At 33.8% G+C, this 19,461-nt stretch overlaps 1 protein-coding gene across 1 annotated transcript in view; it reads right to left on the reverse strand.

Annotated features, from left to right (window-relative positions):
• Positions 1 to 1,087: 1,087 nt before the first annotated feature.
• Positions 1,088 to 19,461, reverse strand: part of LOC149806865 (uncharacterized) — a 47,758-nt gene continuing 29,384 nt past the window's right edge. The window contains exons 7-10 of the mRNA XM_089978038.1: positions 9,941 to 10,046; positions 7,385 to 7,502; positions 1,573 to 1,657; positions 1,088 to 1,214 (exon numbers count right to left, since the gene is read on the reverse strand). Coding sequence (XP_089834164.1) covers positions 1,088 to 1,214; positions 1,573 to 1,657; positions 7,385 to 7,502; positions 9,941 to 10,046 — 436 coding nt within the window. The remainder of the gene's footprint in view (positions 1,215 to 1,572; positions 1,658 to 7,384; positions 7,503 to 9,940; positions 10,047 to 19,461) is intronic.

The following is a 19,461-nucleotide window of genomic DNA, read 5'->3' on the forward strand; positions in this document are numbered from 1 at the left end:
GTTTGTTAAACAAACCTGAGTTAGAAATGGTGAGGCAATCTCCATTGATTTATCAACTACTGGGTTGGCTTGCATGATGTCAAGGCCAGCAAGTCCTTTCAGTGGCGAATGACTGCCAGTTTGGCAAGTATGTTAATCATCAAGATAGGCCTATACAGATTTTATATGACTGCAAAACAGATAAATGGGACCCTTTTACATTTGTTTCTGGAGGTTTCCAAGACCAATGTACTGATATCAGTGGTCATTCTAGTCAATAATGACAAGCGGATTAGCCCTGGCTTGCAACCCCTCCTAGGACATGGTAATGCGAGATGGCTCAGTGCTGGCCATTATACTAGGAAAAGGCCATTTGACTTTACTTTACAAAAGGCTCTCTTCATCAACCCAGATAAGCTTTCCATGACAATGTTTTGAAGTCACTCCCTTCACACTACTAGTAACTGTTCTACTTCCTGTCCCAAGTTTGACTTTGCCATGACCATCCAATATCGTAACTGAAGAGTCTCTTGAACAATTAAAGATCTGGGTCACTGATGGACAATATCTTATTAACAACTGACTTCTCTTCATGGTAAGATGCAGATGCAAAACAGAAAGACATGCCATGATTTAAACAAAATCAAGCAGTTAGATTCTACCAAGGGAAGTCCAAAGACAGATTTTTATCTAAAGCTACCCACTGTCAAGAAAACTGATGGGAGCTTCAGACTCCAGCAAAAATCATGTAGCTCTAGCACAGGCTTGAGCAAGAATGAGGTAAGAGTTGCTCTCTACAAAAAGTACCAATAGTATTTCAATGCCACTGATAGTGTTGACAATGCCCTTATAACAGCCAATGTTGATATAGGAACCTTTCATGTATGCCTGCTCTCAACCATTTCTGCTGCCCAATTGTCATGCATCAGCTCCAGTTAGGGGGCTCATTTAGAGCGAGAGCAATTTTTTTCTACAGCTCTTGGACCCACTTTCACAACCTAGAAATTAAAGCAGTATTTCTAGCGTTGCAAGTGTGGATCAACATAATAAGGGGCTGTTGTGTCATGGTCTCCTCAGGCAACATGTCCATCGTAGCTTACGTATCACATCAAGGAGGCACATATGCCCTTTCAATCTGTGTGGAGGCCTGGAATCTCTTCATCTGGGCAGCCTCAGAGAATTTCACAATCCGAGTTTGCCATATTCCAGGCAAGATGAATGCACTAGCAGAAAGCCTATCCAAAACAGACCAAGACATCCTCACAGAAATAGTCTCTTCACCACTCTGTAAGAGTCCCTATTTTCCCTATGGGGAAGACCTCTAGTGGTCCTGTTTGTAACCAAGCTCAACAACAAACTCCACCTGTTACGTGTCTCTTGATCCAGATTAGGGAGTCTGGGCAGTCAATACATGCAGCTTCCAGTGGAATTGCCTATTCGTGTATGCCTTCCCACCCCTTTGGCTGCTACCACAAGTTCTTCAAAGAGTCAGAAAATCCACTGCTTGGATTGTCCTCATCACCCCACTGTGACCCCAGTGATCATTGTTCAATGATCTCCTAGACCTCTCAATCAATCAACCCAGGTCTATACCAAACAGGTAAGACCCCTTGTCGCAACACCAGGTATACCTTCTCCACAACAGCCCAGACTTTCTCCACCTTCACACCTGGCTCATCTCAAATGATTTTTAACATGAAAATAGATTAACTAAGCAATAGTGACAAGCACTGCATAATTAAAATTAGTTTACCCAACATAAAAAAATACAAATCAACCTAGATGGATAACTTCTGAAATAAAGGAAACTAGATATAAAAAGGACAAGTTTCATAAAACTAATGACTGAGAGAGCTAAAGAAAATGGCAAAATAAAGTAACTTTTTAATAAATGAATCTAAGAAAAGTTACTATGCATATTGTATATTTTTTTAAAATAAAAACCATTCTAGCTCCATGTAGCAGTATCCGAATGAGCACAATTCATTAAAAAAGCACTCCATTCCAAGTAAGTTATAATGACAGCAACGCTTCTTCAATACAGGATATAGCTATTTTGTTTAATCAGTTCTTTAACAATGTAGAAAAGTATATACTGTATTCTGAAAGGGAACAAAATGGTTGTAATCTTGAAACCCCATAATAACTTTTGTAAAGGCTAGAGTTCCTGATGATCTATAATTTGCCCTTGATATTGTGAGTGAAAGTAATGTTCTTTACACTCTTAGCAAAATCAACACAAAAACATTGTGTGGTACAGATGAGGTGGGACTTGAAGTCCTACATTCATCAGCACAAGTTATAATACAATCTGTTATATATTAGAATAACCTCATTATTACTTCAGGAGCCTTCCCAAATAAACTAAAGTCTCCTAAAATTACTCCTATTTTTAAACAAGGGTGCAGAAGTGATCCTGAAAATTACAGACCCATTTCTATACTACCAGTTTTATCAAAGATTTTTTTAAACAATATATGGCAAAACAGGTTTATAACCACTTTAAGTACTTTTTCCCTTTTCCACAAGAACAAGTTGGGCTTCTGAAAAGATCATTCATCTGAAACAGCTCATACAAAACAACTGACCAATGACTGGAAGAAATGAATAATGGTAACGTAACTGCTGGCATAATATATTTTAAGAAAGCTGCTGACATAGTTTCAAATGACATTCTCCAAAGTAAGTAAAACTGTTTATAGATTTCATGACCATACAAAAAACTGGTTCAATTGTGATAGGAATCAACTAGTTTCTATTGGAAATAATCACTCTACTCCCTGATATATAAGGCACTGCCTTCCGCAAGGCTCTCTACTGGGTCCCATTCTCTTTCTTTAGTTAGCAATAACATTCCACTCTGTAATCCACAAATACTGAACAGTTTGCAGACGATTCAACAACTTGTAGCAATATGTATACCCTGAACTGCAAACTGTGATCAGACCTTACATCAACTGAGGAGTGGTCATAACAAAATAAGATGGTAATAAGTGAATCTAAGACAAAATGCACGCTTATGGGAACATCTAACAAACTTAAAAAGCAAAAGAAGAAAGACATATCATTGTACAATAATAAGAAGGCAGTCGAAAATAAACCATGTAAAGCTGTTGGAAGTAATTTTTGACATAAGTCTTAAATGGGAAAAGCAAGTAGACAATATGAGTAGGTCACTCAGATTTCATTGCTTAGTAGAATAAAAAAAGTACCTGTCAAATTACTCCATTAGTCTCTACCATAATGCATATATACTTTCAACAACTGACTACTGCTCAATGATATGGGGAAATTTTACTAGTTACCATCTAGATAGAATTCACAAATTTCCATAAATAAGCAGCTCTGCTGATTCTTGATGTCCCCATTTATGCATCATCAGCAGACATGTTCAGCGAATTAAAATGGTTAATGGACTAATGGTACTAATTCAGTTCTCATAGTAAACCTATGCAAACACCATGATATTAAAAATTCAATAACTTTAAATTTCTGAGTTCTCATGATCAAACTTATTTCTGAGTTCTCATGATCAAACTTATATTTATCAGTACAGTATAGATGCATCCCTGATGGCAGCTTCTGTGTAAAGAAAAAGATATGAGCCACGGAATTTTCGGAACTTACATGTCTTTGAAATGTGTTTTCAATTCCACACCAAAGATTCAGGTGCTAACTTTAGTGATGAGTTTTCCAAACTCAAGACTGTTAAAGGACTGAAATTACATCAATAAAACAATGTCTCTAATGTTTTCAGTTACAACAAGGATAAACTCTCAAAAGATTCTTTTTACTAAAATCTAACTTTCATTATCAACCAATCATGGCCAGCCAAACCCATATATACTCTATTTAACCTTCACCCATTTCCAGACTGGCTCCAATTTTTCCATACAATCAGTACCATGTGTCCTAAAAATAACTGAGAAAATTTCTGAAAGCAGTTCATGTTTTTAAATGTATCAAAGAGATGTTCCAGAGTACATAACTAATTTATTTTACACATGGTTCCAATGCTTTTCTAAAAATAAATTTCCAGGTCATTTCCAGGGTTTTTCCAGGATAAAATTAAATTTTTCAAGGTTCACATATGACGATTACTGAATGGAATTAAAGAACAGTTTAGATTAAAAACCATGCATATTCTAAATCTAAAGATGTTTCTCTTTCAAGACTCTCCAAAAAACATCAAAAGTCAGAAAAGATGATCATGTACAAAACCACAAAATGTATCAAACGAAACAAGTTTGATTATATTCATATAAATTGGCAAGGAAAGTCATTTCAATGTACAGAATAAAACATTATAAACATTAATTTGCTGACCTGCATTATGTTGCTAAGTGGGAACAACATGATGAACATAAATTAGTTTTGTTTCCTTTCAAACCTTTAATTCTAAATAAGTCTATATATATATATATATATATATATATATATATATATATATATATATATATATATATTGTTTCCTTTCAAACCTTTAATTCTAAATAAGTCTATATATATATATATATATATATATATATATATATATATATATATATATATATATATATATATATATATATATATATATATATATTGTTTCCTTTCAAACCTTTAATTCTAAAGAAGCATGCATCTTATAGAAAGTAAACATTTCCTATTACAGTATATCACAAAAAAACAATAAACACAAATAATTAGAATCTTGTCTTGTAACGAAAAGAGTTTAACCCTGAATTTATCTGTGCCAATAAAATCCCAAACAAGATTTTTTCAAACAACCTCTCCTTAAGACGATCTGGTTAAAAACCCATCATTTAAAAAACATTTTCAAAAGGGTTGATTTAAATTTTGACCAGAGACTTTCAAAATTATATACTGTTGTATAAACAAGGACTGAATCAACTTGTCTTCTTGTAATTAGTTAGACCAGTCCCCAAACTTGTATTGATACAGGGGCTCGTATTGTTTTTTAATATATAATACAAGGGACGGCAATTTCTCATATCAGCTCCAAATTAATTCTGCCCCATTTTTCATATTTAGGCATTTAGGTTGGGATGGGGGTCATTGCAATTGCATAAAAAAAATTGGAATTTGCTGCCACTGTGCCATAGTGACCTAAAGTAATCGCTTGCCAGTGTTCATAGAAAATTTTAACTTATGTTATATCAACTTACACCTGTATGAAATCGATAGGAAAATGATTTATTTTCTCAGTAATGGCAAGTATTATAATCATTATGTCTTTTATTCACTGACAGACTAGGCGAAACTACGGCATAGATGAAACCTGATCTGTTACTAGTCATCATTTGCATTACTAGTCACATGACTTCACAAATTTCAGACAACATCAGAAATCTAATAGTCATATGATATCAACAACAAACTCCTTTTTAATGTTGTTATACAGAAATTCAATTATATTAAGTGAAAGTCAGATACTTTTTGTAAAACCAGCAATCTAGCCAGTCTGATTTATCAAGCAGAGAGCATGTCATCATGGTAGTCACATGATACAACAAAACTCTAGAAGTTGTTCTCTGAACATATAAATATGGAAACTTTTGTGTTCTTTCGTTTTTGTATTTTTATTACAACCAGTATATGACTTTCATTTAATATTATCTTTTTCTCTACATCTGAAATTGTGGGTTGGTAGATTTGTGTACTCCTGTGACTAGCAATGCAAATCACGAGTAGCAGGTCACATTTCACAAACAGCACAGTTTTATCTTGTCTTTCAGCAGATTAACGACATAAGGATTTTAATACTCAGAGTTTCATGCATATATCGCTTGATCTAACAACACTTAAAGTTTGCTAGGCCATCTGGAAAGGGGATACGCTTATACGCTTTGCCACCATCATGTTGGCCTCTTGTGATGCTAGACCGGTTTTCATACCTTCCATGTAAGGAAAGATACAGATATCGAGTTGACTTTGAAAATAAAAGTCTACTAGGCAAATCTAATCCCCTGGGCATTTGGATTGACTCAGCATATATGTTTACTGCAAGCACCCAAATGATCCATACTGCAACCTCCAAATATTCTGGTTAGAAATAGATAAATCTAACTCATGATCAGTTTAGTTACGTCTCAATTTCGTGATTGTTTCAGGCATCAAGCGGTGGCACAAAATTCCCAGGTTTTTCCTGACTTTCATTAATATCTGCAAAATTCAAGGACTTTTCATGGTTGGGAAAAAATAATTTCTCCCAATTTGTTCCCATTAGCCTAGGAACCCTGTTTACAAAACATCTCCTCCCTATGATCGAAGATTGAGTTTTAACAATTTAGAAGTACCAAAACCTTGCACTGAACAATTCAAGAGAAGTCTGCAGTATTCAGGGGTAAAAATATGGAACTCACTTCCCGCTCACACTGAATCTACTGATTCAGTTAAATCTCTGAAAAAAATGTACATGCAGTATTTCAAACCTATATATTAACAAACAAACTAGAAAATACAAGTTCAAGTTTGACTTCTGGATTTATTACAGTGTTACTCTTCAAATTTATCACTTGTTTGGTTTTGCATCCTTTATATTAGCATATTTATAAAGTATGTAAAAAAAAGGTCATGTATTATTAATACAGTGTATTAACATCTCGCTACTTTTGTACTTAATGTTGTTTTATGAAAAAGTAGAATATTTATTCAAACTTAAATGTATGCCACATGTATGCAGAATAGCCTAAAGTTATATTTAAGAAGAAGTGATCATTAACTGCCATAAGACATGAAGATGTTACTTAAAGTCATTTTCAAAATATAGTTAATGGATAGATGAAACAAAAATTTATATATGAAGCTAAATTCTCCTGTTTTCAGAATGTATTTTAGTATGTATTTGTAAATGTACTTATTTTCATGAGAAACATTTACATGAAGATACTTGTATATATACCTTTTCTGAGGGCAAGGGAGATTAGATAATATTTTACTGAGTTACAATCTTTAAATAAAGACATTATTATTATTATTATTATCAATATAATAAGTCTGACCTGAGCATCCATGAGCTAGTCCTAAACAGAATTGATATAAAAGTTGAGAAAGTCTCAGACACAAATAAAATCTGCAGCACACTAGTTCCTGTCAACTAAAACCAGCTCCTGTGAACCAAAACCCTACAGTTACTCATTAAAAACTTTTGTAGCCCAACTAAACCAAATATGGCATAATGGAGTTTCAAACATTGCAAACCAGGGCCAGCAAGAGGGATGGGACATTCATCAAGGCTCTCTGTGTTTCTGGTCTTTGCTTTTGGGCTCAATTTTTCTGAAAATTCCTTTAGGGGGAGATAACCTTCTTGCATGGTGGTAACATGTGGAGTGGATTCAGATTACAGCCCTGCTCCTCCCATTTGTGAACTGAACTCCAGGAATGACAGACTGGTTTATACTACCTAATTTTTCGACTTCTGTATAGGTAGCTGCATGCTGAAGAACCTGTTTTCCTGCTTCCTTTGTGACATCTTGCAGATGGCTATTCCTTATAAATGGTGACAAAATTTCTTCCAGCTCCTTTAAAATTTATTATGTTGTAAATAAATATAATTTTGTCACAAATAATAATACCATGTATACAATACAAAATATGCATAGGAACAATGTATACAGTCAATAGCAAAACTGGAAAGGATGACATATTTCTATATATGGCTTTTCCCAATATTAAAATGTTAATGTAGATATTAATAATCACCAAAATCAAACATATTTCAGATGGGGATTTATTTCACAGAAAAAAACATAACTGTTGATTGAAAATTTAATGACTTGTGCTGGTGACAACAGATTTTTGTTTTAAAATCATACAAGTCCACTTGTGCAACATATCTTGAGGTTGTATGAATGATGAATGCATAAATTAACAACTCTGATTAATTTGAAAAGGAAAATTTCAGAGAAGACAATTATGAAGGAAATATTAGTTAATAATAGTAATAATTGGTAAAGACTAAAGTTTATTAGTTGCCAGATCTGGAATGGTAAATTCCATAGTGCAACCCTTATTTGGTGCACAAGATAACTGATCATAATTTGAGGGCTTCAAGGGAGATTAGTTGTACTGAACTGAGTTACCCGCTATAAATAAAGACAATATTAATATTATTATTATATGACTTTCCATTTAGGAGAAACAGCAATAACAAGATTTTCAAGATGGATGCCATAGCGATCATACTGGATATCAAATCAGCACCATTTTCATTTAGTATGAACTAGACATCATACAAATTCTTCTGGTGATAACACAACATTGAAATGACTTTCCAGTTGGGAAGAGTAGCAATAAGATTTTCAAGACGGCTGCTGTGTTGGCCATATTGAACATGGTGGCCAGATTGGCACCATTTGTATTCAATGCCATCATGAAATCATAAATGTAATGGTGAAAACCCCATGCTGCTATGGTTTTCTGTTCAGAAGGAGTAGCAATAACAAGGTTTTCAAGAAGGCTGATATGGTGCCCATATTAGATGTTAGATTGCCAGCATTTCATTTTAGGACCAACTAAACATCTTAAAAGGTCTTTTAGTATATTCCCATGTTGATATTATTTAATAGGTTGATCAGAAAAAACAAGATTTGCATAATGCTTATTCTGTTGGCCATATTGGAAGTCAAAGTAGCACCATTTTTTATTTAGGTCCAACTGGATATCAAAAGAATTCTTCTGGCAAAAACCTAATGTTGACATGACTTTCCATTCAGGAGGAGAAGCAAAAACAGGATGCTGAAGATGGTCACCATGGCTGCCATGCTGGATATCCCAGCAAAACCATTTTCATTTTAGAACCAACTAGTCAGACAGATGAATGCATGTGTATAAGTATATTTATTACCAACCTTATTATTATGGCAATCCTCCAAGCAGTTTAGGAGTAGTAATAACAAACTTGTGCAAATAAACAAAAGGATGGATTGATGTCAGGTAATAGGTGATAGACAACAGACCATCCCACAAGCTTCTCTGGTCTATGACCTGTGGAGTTAAGAAAATCACTAAAATCCAAATACTGTGCCATCTAGCAAGCAAATACTGATATTGTTAGTTTATATATGGCTGTTCAAAATGACCTACAACTTTTCATCTGATCCCTTGCCTTGAATGTTACTCCTGCCCATTTTAAACGAATAGCGGTAACTGTAAGACACTGATATTTTTAGTTTTGACCAATCAACAGTGCTCCTATTATTTTCAAGTTGATTTGTTTCCCTATCATTTTTGATACTGACAAACAACAACGGCAAGAAACCATGCCAATTTATGGCAGAGGTCACAAACTGAAAAAAAAAACACCAAGTAAGGCATTTCAGCAGGTCAAAAAAATGAATTCCTTTTCCTTTTTTTCACAGTTATTATTTTCACAAGAAATATGTCTCCACCATTAATACTGGCCGCCATGCATAGCCTATCGTGTGCTGAAAAATGGCATTAAACCCCACAACAACAAGAAATATGTGGTGGAACAGAAGATGACCAATCTGGGATGAGCATGAGGGCAACGAACATAAAATACCTACACAACAGTTTCAAACGAAATGGCTAACTCTGTACCCATGGTTGTGGTTTGCAATGTATATTTTATCATGCTTTGTACATTATAAAAAAACAAAAAAAGTTAGCATGCATCAAAATCATTGATTTAAATCTGTTAATAATAAGCATGAGAAATTGTACCTAAATATGTACACATGGTTCAATATGGTGTCTACAAGAAAGAATGCATGTCTGTTCAAAATCAAAGTCAACATCTCTGTCAGACTTGTAAAAAAAACCCAAGAAACAAAGAAACAAAAACAGTCCCTCAAATTCATTTATCTGGATAAGATTACATAGCAACAGTATAAAGTCATTTTCAACAGTTGCAGAGCCATGCTGATTACAATATAAAATTACAAAATCATAAAATTAGATATAAAACTAATTGCAAATGCTGATAAAAGATTATTACCATATCTCTGTATTCATTTTCAATATACTTTAATTTCTCAAATTCCTCTTGAAAAGTACTGCTACTGGTTCCCATGGTTACCTCCAAATGACGCTCATCAACATCTCTGAAGAAAATGTTCACAAATTAGTATACCTTACACATAATACTATGTAGAAATGTCTCAAAACACATTATAACTGTCAAAATTTAGTACATGTATTGACCATGAAGCTTTACAATGTTTAAGGTATCACTTTACCAATTAAATTCCTTATATATTTCCTTGATTTTCCCGTACTTATGATATGAAGTGCATCATTTAAAAATTCAGATGCACCAAGACCATCTTAATGTATGTTAGGTAAGAACAAGAATCTGCTCAGAAGGCTGACATACACCTTAAATAACCATAAACAAATGCAGTAAGTAAAGAAGTCTGAGTGAATAAGATGCATCATGTGAAAAATTATTTCTAAACTGTAGATCAATTTGCTCAGACAAAAACTGCTTCAAGGTTTCTGTTTTTTTGTATCTTCATCCATATTTGATGGCAAGTCAGAATCTACTGTCTAATATTGAAAGGTCTTTATACTCAGATGACTTGTGTCAAAGTTGGTCAAATTCTGCAAAGAGGCTACATGTATTTTGATATTAAGTTGCTTAAATACTTTTTAAATTTTAGTATTGGCACCAGTATTTGGTGGCTGACTGGCATCACATGTAGAAGTTTTAAAATCTTTCATGCATTCATCTGTGTTATTTTTGAGAAAGAATTGTTTCAAGGTTTTAGTGCTATTAGCAACAATGGCTATATTTTGATGGCAAATTAACATCACTGGTATCAAACTGACAGGGTGCCAGGATGCATTTTTAAAAATCAAATCTGGTACTATTCTGCTAAGTTTGTCTTCCAAGGATAACATTTAAAAGTTTTCTAATTATCTATATTTAGTAAAATCCAGTGGCACAGCTGTTAAAGTGCTGGACTACTAACCAGATGAGTCCTGGTACAATTCTCAACATCAGATCAGCCTAGACTGGCTACCATGTGTTTTTGGAAAGGCACTTTACTCTACTTGCCACAGCATATGACCTTTAAAGTGTTGGTGTCCTGTAAAGCACCAAAAACCCCAAACCAAACCTTTTATTAGTAATAACTGCTGATGGTAGATTGGAATCATTGGTACAAATCTGAAAACTGTTTAGGACAGGATGTGTTCTGTCAAATTTGGCAAAGTTCTGTTGAGCAGTTTTTGAGAAACAATTTTTCTATTTTTAGTAATGGTGGTCATATCAAATGGTGGATCAGAAATATTATTTTTAAAAACGGAAGGTTCATAAAGCATAGGCTCTTTCTGTTAAAATTGTTGAAATTTTTTTCAGAAACTGTCTAAATATATATTTTTAGTAACTGTGGTCATATTTACAGGTGGATTAGCAACACTTGTACAAATTTCAAAGCCCTTAAGACCATGATGCTTCATGTAAAATTTGATCAACTTCAGAAACATATTTATGAAAAGTTGTTATTTCAAGATAAATCTATTTTGAGTAATGGTGGCCATTTTTGATTATGGATTGGCATCGCAGATAGAAATTTCAAAGCCATTTATGCCAGATTGGTCTATATGAAATTCACTAAAATTCTGTGGAGTGTATTTGTTTCTCAAAATAGTTATTTCGTTATTTTTCTTTTTTAATGTTGGCAGTTATATCTAATGTTGCATCAGCATGATTCTGTACAAATTTGAAAGAAAATTCTGTTCAGTGTCTTCTAAAAAGTCACTTAGAGTCATTATTTCCCTATTTTTAGCAATAGTGGCCACATTTGATGGTGGATCAGCTTAATTGCAACAGATTTTAAAGACCTGAATGCCAGCATACTTTCTGTAAAATCTGAACAATATTGTCAAGTGGTTTTAAAGAAGTTGTTGTTGTTGTTCTAGGGTTTAACGCCATTTTTCAGCACAAGATAGGCTATACATGGCGGCCAGTATAACTGGTGGAGGAAGAACCCTGGAAAACCCAGGGAAGAACCACCGACCCACGAGAAGCTACTGGCAGGCTTTCCCATGTACCCGCGCTAGCCGAGCCTTGGACTTGAACCCACACAGACAGAGGTGAGATGGCAGTGATCCAGAATGGTGAGCGCTTTAGACCATTCGGCCACTCGGGGCCCCGGTTTTAAAGAAGTAGTTATTTAACAATTTGCCTAATTTTAGTTATTACAGTCATATTTGATGGTGGAAAATTTATCAAAACCTACAATCAATGTAGTGAAATTATATTAAATAATTCCTAACACATATCTATGTGTGATTATGATTGTGAATCAATCACTTGCTTAAGAAATATTTGAGGGAGTTCCCTCATTTAACTCAACAGGTACTGTGTGATTTGGACTTTTAACATAGCTTTAACAATTTTTCAGTCATCTTGCTACAATGTCTGCAGTGAGGCAGTTTATAGTGATGTCTAGCACTGGGGCATAATGCCGCAGACATGTAGCATGATGTCCCACCCAGTCACATTATCCTGACACCAGACCAACCAGTCCTAACACTAACCTCTTAATACTGAGTGCCTAGCAAGGTAGCTGTTAGTACCATTTTTATAAGTCTTTGGTATGACTTCTCAGTCGTTCAAACCCATGACCTCCTGCATCCAAGGCAGACACTCTAACCACTAGGCCACTGGAGCAGTAACTCAACAGGTACATGTAATCCACTATCTGCCCTTTATTGCCTGTCTTCAGCACCAAAGGGAATGTTATGCTTGTACTGAGTTTAAAAATAAAGGAGAATAACAACAACTATGTTCGTTTCATTTTTTGTCTGAATTCTAAAAACTTTACCCATGGCCCTTACAATGTCATTAAACTTGGTTTAGATGACTCTATTCACAGAGTTTTTGAATGCAGTTTGGCGTTATGGTCAATGTCAATAAATACTAACATAGAAAAAGAAAAGAGGATGGATAATATCAGTGAATATTCAAATTCTATTACCATACAAACAGGAAAGCTTGGTATTCAATTTAGTTATAATCTTTGCATGTGAAGGAATTGGTAAATCCCATGCTTGCTAGTCATAGGAAAAACCTGAATACAGAACAAATTAAGTTTAATTAAAGTATTTATAGTCACTGCATTTGTATGGGAAAATATGAAAGTTTTTTGGATGGAATACTGCATGACCTTGGGAGTGCAGTATATCCAGCCGACAAAACAAGTTCATATTTTCTCATACAACTGCAGTAACCTTTTCATTATATGCTCATTTTTTTATTCTACCTACGGCTCAATTATATAAACAAAATATACTACAATAAACAAAGTAAATGAACGAATGCTGTATTCCAAACTAAATACACAAGCGCAGATTCATCATTACACAACAATATTATTAATGGGCACATAACTCTAACCAGCTAAATTTGAACTTGTTGCGTGCTAGACATAATTTTTGAAAGAAAATGGCATTTTTGTCTACTTAAAATTGAAATTTGGAGTCATATTGTGAATGAATGCGCACTGCAACAAGTTTTCCATCTGATCTGGAATGAATAGATTTTGGTATTTTTGTTGATTCTACAAAATTTTGTGATTATGGACTGGATTCATCTGTGCAAATTGTATATGAAATACATCAGACTGAAGCTGCACAGGAGAAGCGTGTTGACATCTGCAAGTGTGTTTGTTCCGTCATTGACTATTTGAAATCATAACGTGGGAAAAATATGAAGTCTTTCAACTGCAATTATCAAAAAGATGCTATTGAATTTAATTTTTATTTTCATTTTGAGTGCAGTAAGGAGGATGTAATTGCACTTGGAATATAGTCAAAATTACAGTACATTTTCGAAATGTGTAATCAAGCTTGAGAACTCATGACATGGCTCATGTAATTCGGATTTGCAGAACTAAGTACATTTTGAGGAAATTCAGAATGTAAAACTGTAAGTATATTTCTTCCATTCTTCTTACCAGCTAAAGAAGACAAGTTTATGCCTTGTCACTTGCATGTTATTTATAAGGACCATGTCTGGCATCTACCATCTACTGTATAGCTAGCCTAAATCCGAAACACTGTATAAAAAATGTTAACACGGAATGTGCCAAAGCAGCTGGTATGTGGCAGTCCACGAAACATCTGCTTTAGTTCATTCAGAAACAAATTTCATCAACCAAAACGTAAAGCGCCTACTATGCGAGCATACATGATTTGTTTACAAATCAAAAGTGCTGGCATCTGCATCCATTATTTGTTTACAATAGAAAGTAGTTTCTTTATGCATGTGAATGCAATAGGAAGGTGTGCAATATCATCAAATACTCAATGATTCTGACAAAGTAAAGTTAACAGAGAAAAAAATGAGCATATAATAAAGTTAATATACATAATAAGTATTTTGGTAATCAATAATGTATTAATTGCATAAAAGAGAGAAGAGACAACCGGGAACGTAAGTTGTGAATGGTAACCAAAATATGTACATAAAGGACACTAAATTATGACTAAAAGTTTATGTTAATTATTTCAAATTAACCACCAAATTAGAAGAAAAAAAATCAAACCATTAGAATTAAATGTCTGTACTGTCTCAACATCACAAAAAAAACAGAATATCTTGAAATAGCAATTTCATTATCAGCTAAATATCAAATGTAAAAATAGTGGATCCAATCATCAAATTCTTTTGCAGGAGAGACAGAGAGAATGCCAATGTAAGACTGTGCTTATGACTACTGAAGACATAAATCCATACTCATATCTTTAGGGTACATACATCCCAATCACACACAAAACTATATAAATACATGCATCCTCACATCCCTGTATTTGCTGGATATGACCACCTGTTTGAACATTTTGATCTGCACATACTTTGAACAACAGGACATCAGTCATAAGATATCCCAAATATCATTATATCAAATTACCTTTGAACTGTTTTATCCATCAAACATCAAATAAACACCTTAATGAAATAAAATTCAAAGGTCACTATGTCTAGTTTATATGCTGTTTCTTTGAACAACAATCAATAAAAGTGGCAATGACAAAAGATAATTCAAAGGTACCTAGGTCTAGTTTACCCACTGTTTCTTAACCAGGCAACCAGTTAAAGTGTCACTGACTAAGTTTGTTATAGCTCAACTGCCAAAAGTCTATATTGCTCACAGTTGGCTGGTTAAATGAGAGTAGAGAAGGGCAACTTAACACTTGAGTGAACTGTATAGTGCAGTAAATTTCAGATATGCATGTTTTTTTAATTCTAGAGGATCTTTGGGGATTTTTAAAAATTTACAGGTTACTACCTTCTATGGGATATTATTATATGCTCATTTTTTTCCCTGTTAACTTTACATTGACAGAATCGTTCCATATTCCCCGATACTGAATGCGTGCGACAATACACATATAGCATTCACGTGAATAAAGGAACTACTTTGTTTTGTAAATAAACAACGGACTCAGACGCCAGCACTTTTGATTTGTAAACAAATCATGTACACTCGCGTAAGAGGCTCTTTATGTTGTGGTTGTTTAGTTGTTTCTGAATGAACTTAAACATGTTTCATGGACTGCAAAAAACCCCAGCTGTCTTGACATTTTGCGTTGATATAATGTTACAGATTTAGGCTAATTAAATGACGGATTAGGTCCTTACAAATAACAAGGCATATACTGTTTTCTTTAGCTGGTGATAAGAATGGCAAAATAAAATATACTTACAGTTTTACATCCTGAATTTCCTCAAAATGTTTTTTCTTAATTCTGCAAATCCGAATTACATGAGTCATGTCATAGGTTTTCAATCTGGATAACACATTTCGAAAGTGTGCTGTAATTTCGATGATAAGTGCAATTGCATCCTCCTTACTGCACTCAAAATGAAATACACATTAAATTCCATAGCGTCTTTTTGAAAATTGCAATTGAAAGACTTCATATTTTCCCCATGTTATGATTTCAAGCATTCAATGACAGAAACAAAAACACATTTGCAGACATAAACACGCTTCTCCCACGCCACTTCAATCCAATGTATTTCATGTATAATTTGCACAGATGAATCCAGTCCAAAATCACAAACTTTCGTCGAATCGAAACAAAACACCAAAATATATTCACTCCAGATCAAATGGAAAAGTCGTTGCAATGCCCAGTCATTCACAATATGACTGCAAATTTCAATTTTAACTAGACAGGCAATTTTCTTTCGAAAGTTATGTCGACCGCGCGACTAAGTTCAAATTTATCTGGGCGGAGCTATGTGCGCATTAATAATGACGTCATTTTGTAATGTCAAATCTGCGCTTGTGTATTTAGTTTGGAATACGGCATTCATTCATTTACGTTGTTTCTTGTAGTGTATTTTGTTTACATAATTAAACCTTAGGTTGAATAAAAAAATGAGCATATAATAAAAAGGTTACTGCATTTGTATGGGAAAATATGAACTTGTTTTGTCGGAAGGATATACTGTACGCACAAGTTCGTGCAGTATTCATTCCGAAAAACTCGTTCCTATTTTCCCATACAAATGCAGTAACCTATAAATATTGATGAGTTTCTCAGTAATGCTGCACAACTTTGGGAGTGAAGTATTAGTCTGAAAGAACAAGTTCATATTTTCCCAGACAAATGCAGTAACCTTTTGTCATATACTCACTTTGTTTTTCAACTTAAGGCTTAATTATAAAAAGAATACACTACAAGAAACAAAATACTGAATTTATGCTGTACTTCAAAATAAATACACAACTGTAATACATCAATACATAGTAACAATTTTAATTTGCACATAGCGCTGAGCCTAGTGACCTTGAACTTCACTGTGCAATCGACATTAGTTTTAAAAAATTCTCGTTTTGGTCTACTTAAAATTGAAATTTAGAGTCATATTGTGAATGAATGGCAATGTACATTGAAAAAACTTTTTCAGTTGGTCTGTAGTGGATGGATTTTCTTTTTGTTGATCCAACTCAACTTTGCTTTTCTGCTTGTGATAGGCTGAATTTGTTAGAGGAGTAAATTAGATATGATGTACATGTCATTTGACCAGTGCTGTAACAGCCTCGAATCAAATGCACCTCTGTCATTGATTGTTTGGAATCATGATGTAGGAAATAAATTAATTCTTTTAATTAAAATTATCAAAAAGACACTGTTAAATATTACATTCATTTTGTTTTGAGTGCAGTAAGGAGAATCTGATTTCTGATGGAAATGTAGTTGAAATTACAGTACAATTTGTTTTGTGTATCAAGTTTTTGAACCCATCATGTGTATTTTGGAGTTTCTGAACTAAAAAAGTACATTTGGAGGAAATTCAATATGCAAAAATTTAACTACATTTATTGCCATTCTTATTACCAGCTAAAGAAGATGTATGTTTATGCACTGTCAGTTGCATGCTCTCAACTGGAGGGAACCAATGTACATGACTTGCGTGTCATCTATCAATAACCTACATCCAAAACATTGTATCAAAACACTTAAATGTGGACATTTGTAAAGCAGCTGACAGTTTGTTTAGCTTGCAGAAACAAATTTGTCTGATTTTGTTTAATTCAGTGCTACTACTTTTTTCAACATTGTTATCATGTACTCACCTATAATGTGTTACACGTTTGCTACTACTTTTGAAATAATCCTATATGTACTCAACCTTGTACATATTTTATTAAAGCAGTCGATCAACTGTCAAGTTTTTAACAGATTTTGTTGTCTAAAGACACCTCACCTTGTAAAAAATTTAGCATATATATATATATATATATATATATATATATATATATATATATATATATATATATATGTCAACAGGAGCTGCATTGAAAATATATAGACAACATCATAAATTAACACAATAAAATTAGTGTCAACACCAGTCCAACTTTCCTCTGATCCATCCCATCCTTTTCTAAATATTTTGAAAATTACGTTGGGGTGTGGAGTCAGAGTTAATTGCCTATCAAAAAATTAGAATTCACTGCCATGGTATGCTGGCAGCATAGAGACATTGCTAAACAGCAAGCCTAGCAAATTTAAACAAACTTACATCAAGAAATACCTGCATTAAATCAATATGAAGATGATTTATTTTCTCAGAAATTGTAATTATAATACTTGTTGTGTCTTTAATCCAAGGCCAGAAAAGATGAAACTATGACAGTGATGATGAAATTTGACCTGGTACTAGCCATTTGTTTGCTAGTCACATAACTAAACAAATTTTGTAACCTACACGTGTACAAGATCGGAGGTCCAATAGTCACATGATATCAACAATAAACCCCTTTTCATTGTTGCTGCACACAAAAATTAGTAAATATTAAATGAAAGTCACATAAAATTTGTATAAAAAAAACAAATGCATACTTAATTCTCAACATTTTTATTCCAAGAACAATGACTAGAAACCTGTCACTGATGCAGCAACCTAGAGAAATTCAGATTCATCAAATAGACAGCACATACTTCATAAATCTGGTTTTCTCCAGGTGGTTGCAAATTCTAACTTTTCAAAAGTCAATTGTCTTTGATCCCACACCCCAACATAAATGTCAAAATATCTAAACTGGGATGGAAAGGATCATAGGAAAATAGATAATCGCATTCCACTAATGTCACTGTCAGTCACCAACTTAATTTACACACAATTAACAGCTTTAGTTCAGAGTTCACTTATATGGCTTGTATGATCATACAACTTATGGTCATCTATAAATAGAAAGCTTCAAAATCCAATTCAAGCTGGTCCCTAGGCAAACAAACATGGTTATTAATTTGTTTTGAACAAAAAGAAACGAAACCTTAGATTAACTGCTGTAAAACAGAAATATTTTTTTTTTAAATTTTGATTGCTTCATGTACTAGCAACTAATCACACTCTACAGCAGAGCAAGCTTATCTTGCTGATGGCTTTTGTTTTTGACAGCAGAAACTGACTTCCAGGCTTCCTTGCTTGTTATGCTGCAAGATCAATCTAATACTATGTTTTAATAGTTTGATAATGGTGGGAACTCCAGCCGTAAATGTACGTTGTCTATTTCGACCAGGGAGGCATAATTACATGCATAATGTATGTGTATCCAATTATGCCACCTAATTCCATCAAAGAAATATGCTGACTCTTCTTCTGGTACTGCACTGTTATCAGCAATCACTGATCAAAGCCAGCAGGGATATGGGATTACAGTTACATGAAATGAATAGATTGGCTTCAAGACTTTGATGTTGAGATAGTTGACTTTCAGGACTTAAAACACTTTTTATAGTTGTCGGTACATGAAAACTGACAGTCTCTCAGTGCAGTACAGGAACAAATTCGTCTGGTATTAACTGGCATAAACTGGTGTAAAAGAATCTCTGGTATATGTCGATACCTTAACTGTTCATGCTATAGAAATGAAGGTACCAAAAGCATAGTTCTCTGAAGAAACTTAAATAATAAATGTTTTCACTATTTTCTGTTTAATATGCATTAAGATTGTAACTATGCCAGTGAAACACGTAGTTTGTGCCACT

This window comes from Sinohyriopsis cumingii, chromosome 1 (assembly GCF_028554795.1).
Source record: "Sinohyriopsis cumingii isolate HCF-2022 chromosome 1, ASM2855479v2, whole genome shotgun sequence".
Classification (NCBI taxonomy): Eukaryota; Metazoa; Mollusca; class Bivalvia; order Unionida; family Unionidae; genus Sinohyriopsis; species Sinohyriopsis cumingii.